Genomic DNA, 7663 nt, shown 5'->3' on the forward strand with positions numbered 1-7663 from the left:
AATCAAAGTGGTGCTAAAAAGATTTATGGGTGCTCAATGTATTACTGCAGCACGTATTATCCGAGAGCATAGTGAGGGTACAGACTGCACTTCGTAGCATAACAACTTGTTTAATTCGCCAGTTGGTTTCATTTAACCCCAGTTATCATACTGCACTGGGTGAGTCACAGAACAAGGCCGAAACTAAAGCATGGCCTAAAGAGGGAACATACGTTCATTTACATTTGTATGGTATTCAACAATGACAACGTCTTGCATTCAAACTTCATCCCACAGAGGGAAGTTATAATTATGGCAAAGACATCAAACAGTGAAACAAGAAACATGACAGGAAGCATTAGTAGTGATGCCGTTTTCTTCCTTTAGCCGATGTTCCTGTTCATCAACAGTGCTATTAAAAACCTACACAACTTCTGAATAAACTTAACTTTTAAACACATTTTAAAATGTAATAAGTCTTCATTTAAGAGTTTAGGCATCAACAAGAGTTTTTAACAATAGCATACATTTATATCATGGTTTATATTTCCCTACTTTCACTTTTACATGTATTGCACACTGATATGAAGCATCTGCTCTGGAGGCAGGAGGGCACAGTGAGTGAGTGTCCCGACTTTCTACTGGAGTCTGAAGACAGAAGGACAATGATGGGATTTCCCCCCCAGACACATGAATGTGATTTGGTAAATGTCTGAAACTTAAACCTTTGGATTAATAAATTGTCAATTTGTACACTGAAATAAATCTACAAGTGAAGATATCTATTCTGGCTTGAGGTGAGAAAGCAAGTTTACATTTCAGGCCAATTTCTGGTCATTTCAATCTATGCCGATACCACTTTAAAGAACATAATCAGTCAAAATTAACAACACATTATGTTAGTGGGGGAAAAAAAAAAAAAAAGAATCAGATCAACTGTTTATGAATTACAGAGCAAAATGAAATGACACTGGTGTACATTAAAAAGTAAATGTCCCTATACACGTGGGGAAACATAGCAAAAGCAACTATATTTAAATTTGTGAAATGTCTTGCCTGCTACTACAATACCTTCAGGTGGGGAAGTTCACATGCCAGCAACTTGATATCAACCCAGTTTCTGCTATCAATATTGAAACACTGCTAATTTCTGATACTTTTTAATGATCGAAGAAGATGCTGCCTGATTCCAAAATAAACTTACATTTGTCAAAAGTAACCTAGGTGAGTTCCTCTTATCCTTATGTCTGTACAAAACTCTATTTTTTAAATAATTCAACACACAGAATTTCCATGGTATATGCCACTCCAGATGAGCATTGTGTTTCTTTCAGATGAACAGAGAAGGGCGAGTCACATAGTAAATAGCAAACCAATTTATGTCCCACATTCTTTGGACATGACAATCTCTAAATAATTCTTCTGTGTACGCTAATGTCCCCCATTTGCCTAAAACCAAATTTAGGGACATTATGACAGGAAGTAATTGCAGCCAACAAGACCCTAATCTTCATTTACAATCCAAAACCAATTCAATTATACAAAGTATGATTCAAAATTATTTTTACAAGCTTATTTACAGCTAATACTTTGAACTGGGGTAACCAGAAAGTGTACCAATACCCAACTCATGGCATGTAAGGCGCCATTTATGAGCTAATACAAAATAGCAGATTTGAAGTGCCTGAAATACCTGCAAGTGTGCAGCATTTATAACCTGGGGATTATTCAAGTCTGTATGTGAATGTGGATTGATGCAATTAAAAAAAACAAAACTGCCGAGTCATTACAGGTCAGTTCAAATTGCATGCATTTCTTGTGTCTAAGTTAACTGTATAAACCAATGTCCTACTAGAGATTGAATCTGTCCCAGTGTTAAAGTATGAAGCACCCCAAATCAAACTTGTGACTGCATTATGACCAAACTCACAAATGGTAAAAAGGAAGTACATTTCAACAGTGAGACACATTTCCTCAAAGCCTTCATGGACTTGGGATGTTATATTATTTAGGTGGAGACAAAAGGCCTGCAGTCTGTTATGGGCTACACCACACTCTCTCGATTGGACGATACCAAGACAGCCCTGCGGCAGATGGGGCAGGTGGAGTTCTCAGATAGCCAGCGATCGATGCAGTGCACATGGTACTCGTGTGAGCAGGGCAGCTTACGTAGTTTGTTACCTTCTGCATACTCTGTTATGCAGACACTGCAAGTCTTCAATGCATCACTCTCACCAAAGTTGCGCATGGAAAGGTTGTCAATCTGCTCTTTAGTCAGCCCTTGGGGCTGGTCGTCATCATCATCATTTAGGAGAAAGAAGTGGGCGAGCCGCAGTAAAGGCAGTGAGCTGGTATCATCTAGGCTGATAGGTGGTCTAGGTCTCGCCCTGCCACCAGAGCCAGGTGGACCAGTGGCAATGCTCTCATCAATATCGGCCTCAGCTGTCCTTGCTCTAACTCCAGCAACCACAGGCGGTTCCTCAACATCAGCAGGAGGAGCAGCAGCATGATTGTTAAGGGCTTCAGCCAGATCCGCGGGCGTGCTGGCTCCACGGTTTGAATCTGAAGAATCTGAATCTGAATCCATGAGGTCACCAAAACCAGTCATTATCTGCCTAATCATAGACTGGACAGCCATTGAAGTTACCTCTCCTAAACCTGGATCAGAGATTCTTCGGATAGGAATTCGAATAGTGCTGACATAGGTCCTCACACCAGCACGCTCAGAGCGTGAGAAAGTCCTACGAAATCCACCGCGCTCACTCTCATAAAGAAATGTGTTGTTTGAGTTCTGGGAACGGGAGCGGGTTCGACTGGCAATGCTATCTCTTTGCCGATATTCACCTGGACGCACACGACGCACCTGGAGATCAAGCATAATAGTTGGGGGACGACGCCCAGCTGCACCCCCTTCTCCCCCGGTAGCTTCTCCTTCCTGAGATCCAACATTGGTTTCTGGAACCGACTCTGCAGCAGCCCTAGATGGCTGAACTTCACTGTCATTGGTGCTTTGTCTGGAAAGAACATGTTGTCGAGTCCGAGAACTGCCCTCCACTTGAGGCATAGGGGTATTGGTGGCAGAGCTGGGACCTTGAGAGCTGTGAGCATGACGTAGATTAGAGAGACCATCCAGCTGATCCAAGTTGAGAGGAGAACGACTCCTTGCTGTACGGGCCCTGGTCCTTCGTGGTTCTGGACTGCGACTGCAGGGTCTCCTTTGTCCTCTGCGTGGAGAAGGAGAAAGTGCGGGTTGTGCCGGCAGGACAGCAGGTGAGCTGGGAGGTTCTCCAAAAATCTCTTGTGATACGACTTCTTCTAGTTCAGCTTCTGGTTCCACTATGACAGCCAACTCTTCTACAACTGGTTCTTCCACCACTTCCGTCTCCATGGGGACCTGTGATTCAGCATTTGCCTCTACCACTTGACCCTCCGCAGGGCCCTCTGGAGATTCCTGCTCTCTTTCAGCAGCTGCCTGCTGTTCAGCCAGGTTGCGGTTCATACTTATTTCCAGGCTGAAGCGAAAATCTCCACTGTTTGGGTTAGTCTGACTTATTGCCCGCCATGACTGGTTTCCACGATGGCCAGTTCTGGTCGTGTTGCCTGTGCGTCTCACTGTGTGCAGCCAGTCTAGCAAACTATCCCCACTGGCAGGATCCTCAGGGTTTTCTGGTTGTTCTGAAAATGAGCACAGTTAACAAGTTAAAAAATCATACCAGAATTTGATAGTAAACTAGAGTCAAACTAAGTCAAACTTACCACTAGGTTCTCCTGTGCTTTCAGTATTAGGAGTGTTATTTTGCTGTTGTGGACCAGCATCTTTGATCTGCTGAAGTCTATTGAACAACTCATCCTCTGTTACCTCCCCTGAAAGAAACATTACAAAACAGAAAGAACAGAGTTATTATAAAATCATAGGGCTTTGGTTCACTGCTTTTCTAGTCTCAGCATGAATATAAGCCGGGACTGACAGAAAGACCTTGCAGGTGGCTGGGAGGTAGGGAAGTACCACACATCACACTGCCCACAATAATATTTGTATACATTTGTATGCGGCAAAAAAAAGGGGGCGGTGGGGGTAATTTTGCATTATCAATGGTATAGCAATGCAACAACGCATAATTAGCTACTGCACATGAGCCCTACTGGGAGGAATTAAAAACAACTTCCCTGTGAAACAGGAAAAGCCGAAATAGCGACACAGCAAGATTTCTGGCAGGTAACGAATAAAGATGAAAAACAAATATTGTGTAATATTAGAGAAATATACTATATATACTAATATATATATATATATATATACACACACACATACACACACACACACACACTGGTTTCACTTTCTGTTGACCCATAAAGTTGTTTGATTTGGCAATAGGACAATACTACAGACTTACCAGGGCATGATACTGACCATTCAGTGCCCTCTTCTTGCAAGTGCTCCACTAAGGGATGCTCCAAACTTACATTCCCCCTCCCACTGTCCTGGGACAGATGCACACTGGGTATCTTCAGTAGTCCATAGGCTGTTGCATTTCGAGCACATTGACAAATCCAAACTTATATTTCCCCCTCCCACTGTCCTGGGACAGAAACGAATTGAGCGCCTTCAGTTGTCCATAGGCCGTTATACTCCGAGGACAATGATAGATCCAAAACTAGAGAAAACCTGAGCTTAGCTGTTACCATAACTTCTCATCTACAGCGTAACATGGAAATGTGTAAAGATGGAAGAGGACAAAGCTTTACCAATAGTTTGGAAATGGATTATGTTAATATTATATAACAAGTATGACTGAAAAGTTTGCAATTACAATAATGAGACACCAAAGGTGGGTTGCAGTGTAATTTATGTGACGTTACAGCACGACTATGTAACATAAGTAGTATGTTTACCTTTTGACAGTATATGCCTTTTCCGAATCTCTACTTTATTGAAGAGATACTATAGCATAAACAATAGCCCAGCTAGATTGCTTTTGATGTAAAGCACCTGTCATACAGTCCACATAAAGGTTTTGAGTAAGCCACAGGCTATTAATATAACAATAAAGTTATTACTTACATTTGTCTACACATATTTTAGCAGTCTTAAATCTGCAGTCTTGGCTTAACAGCCAACAGAAACTTTAAAAGCATATTACTCTGACTGAGACACAAAAAGTGAGCAGACAAATCGGCAACGACAATTTGAATTTTAGATGAAAACCAAACCAAACAACAGAAGTGAAACTAGCCAAATTAAAGTCAGAATGAGAGAAGCTTAGGGGGGTGTGACCTAGAATAATTTTATTCACTTAAAATAATTAGTATGTATTATTTACTGTTAACCAGCTTTGCCTTTAAAAAAAAAAAAAAAGAACTGATGAGCATTTCAGTTCCTTTAAAAAAAAATACTACAAACAGTAAGAACGTCCTTTCACAACAACGACGGCTGGTGTAATAAACGGTTTATTACCTGGGGTCCCCAAAAGATTGTTGTCTCTCATGAGGCGGTAGTCCTCATCACTGAGATTGTTGACAAACTGGTAGAAGGCCTCCTCCCTGTCCAAGCGGTCCAGCTGCCTCCTGCGCTGAGACTCTGGCTGGTCATTGCCACTCTGCTCTGAACTGTCAGACCCTTCCATTGATTCAAAAGGAAGGGAGGTCGAGGGATGCTCTCCAATCTTCAGCAAGACCCAGTTGCTGCATGGGAAAAAACAACATAAATACATATACATATAATGCATGTATGTACAGGCATCTCAAAAACAAGAACAAATTAGAATCAATGTGGATCAATTAAGAAAAGGCCATAAGAATGATTCACTATCAAAGATACACAACAATGTCAACACCTTCTGGTGTCCCCACTCTGTAGCTATGATGGTGTAATGGCCGAATCAACGTACTACGGTCAATCTAGTTTACTGCCATCAAAAGAAAACGTCACAGCATCACAATGCGACACACTCAGTGTGTGAGAGTAAAATGTAAACATTGGCGATCAAGTAGCTAATATTAGGACTGGTTTACCTCCCCTGGATACACAAAGCAAACTGACACAGCTAATAAGTTACTATAGTTAAATGAAACGGTAGCTGAGCCACTGCGTTTACCGTAACACACAACACAACGTACTTACTTCCCTGAAGATAATCAACAAGACTGTTTAATAACCACGTCTTGTGTGAATAATTCGATCGACTATGTCTTCTTAAAACCCCAATAGAAAAGCTATAACGTTATGTTGGTCAAAGTCGAGATAAAAACAAAATGGCATCATCTAGCTTACCGTCTATTAGCCAGCTAACACTGGACATGGAGGCTAGCAGTGCCAACTTCAACAATTACTATATATGATGTAGGATCGCCTGTGTTTGTAAAATAGAAACGTTGAGAACTTTCACCCGGCTATAAATATACTTAAATACATACTTCTCACATCACAAAACAACTCCGTTTGTGTTGAGTTTATCAAACGCTAAAGCCAGTTAGCTTCACGTTAACTAGCCGAGAGGCTAACTACACACTAAGAACGACATATGTAGCTTTAGCCAACGCTAACTTAGCCAGCAACTTCGTGCTAAGTGTTCCCAGTTACATCAATTTGACGTAAATACCTTTAGCACAGATGGAAACGCGGTAGGACACGGTTATTCGTCTCGTTAACTGCTAGTGTATGTTCACTAAAAAAAAACACAGCGGTTTCTTTAGCGTAAGTACAATGACGCTACCGTTAGCATCAGCTCAAGCTAACCAAGCTAACGACGTCAACCAATGACGTTCACAACCAGCACCTACCCAAGGCAAAAAAAAAGCTAAAATTATCCAGCTAAATAAAATAATGGTAATCACACAGTCTGTCACCAAATCACAAACACACTACCTGTTCAGTGATGTTAGCAGCAATGTGATCTTACTGCCAAGTTACGACGCAGCCTGAACCTGGCTTCTTACTGGGATTTTCCGGTTCACCTTAAAAGTGGCGTTATCGCCTCTAGATGGCGTCGTTCAGTTATTTTAAAGCTGCTCATGAACTGAAACCACATCAGATAAATAAAGTAAATAAATTAAATCATCTATAACTGTTTTTACTTTAGCATTAATAGTGTGTTTTTTTTTTTACTGTAGCATTTTTCTTAATCATTTCTGAATTATGCGTCTTGTGGCTATTTCTGCTTATTCTCTATTTTTCTAAGTCTATTAAAAGACATTACGGAGTGTTTCATATTAAAGTTTCTCTTACAATATGTTAGCCTGTACTCTGTTGTAATTAAGTACAACAAGAAAGAAATGCTATTAGTCTGGGATGCGTCATATGAGGGACTTATGAGACTTACAATATGAAAGATACACAATCATAGCGTTAAGCAAACACAGCTGAAAGACTTGAAAGTGCACCATGTTCAGAGAGCAATATGGAAAACCAATCTACAGTGCCAATGTCAATATTCAGGATTACTGTACTCCAATGGTACCTGTCATATTTGAGCTTTCATTTCTTCAAAGGTTTAATCAGAAAAAGTAATAAGTGGTTTGCCATTTCTTGTCACCACAGTCAAAACTTAATGGAATTCAGGGCTGTAAAATTAGTATTTCATTCCAGTTGCTGCTAATTAAAACGCATCCCCCCCTTTTCCCCCCGTTTTGTTTTCCAGTTCGGGTCAGCGTTGAAATCACCGAACAGCGCCCTCTACAGGCGTCC

At 41.0% G+C, this 7663-nt stretch overlaps 1 protein-coding gene across 2 annotated transcripts; it reads right to left on the reverse strand.

The window, feature by feature from the left end:
* Positions 1-94: 94 nt before the first annotated feature.
* On the reverse strand, positions 95-6933 carry rlim (ring finger protein, LIM domain interacting). 2 transcript variants are annotated; one of them, XM_026358016.1, is made up of 4 exons: positions 6845-6933; positions 5435-5661; positions 3736-3843; positions 95-3654 (listed from the first exon to the last, which is right to left on the reverse strand). In XM_026358016.1, the coding sequence occupies exons 2-4, from the start codon at positions 5601-5603 to the stop codon at positions 2024-2026; spliced, it is 1908 nt and encodes a 635-aa protein (XP_026213801.1). In that variant the 5' UTR covers positions 5604-5661; positions 6845-6933; the 3' UTR covers positions 95-2023. The 2 variants fall into 2 exon arrangements, with proteins under 2 accessions (XP_026213801.1, XP_026213802.1); XM_026358017.1 differs by lacking the exon at positions 6845-6933 and adding an exon at positions 6579-6653.
* Positions 6934-7663: the final 730 nt, after the last annotated feature.

The sequence above is a fragment of the Anabas testudineus genome, chromosome 10, assembly GCF_900324465.2.
Source record: "Anabas testudineus chromosome 10, fAnaTes1.2, whole genome shotgun sequence".
NCBI classification, from domain to species: Eukaryota; Metazoa; Chordata; class Actinopteri; order Anabantiformes; family Anabantidae; genus Anabas; species Anabas testudineus.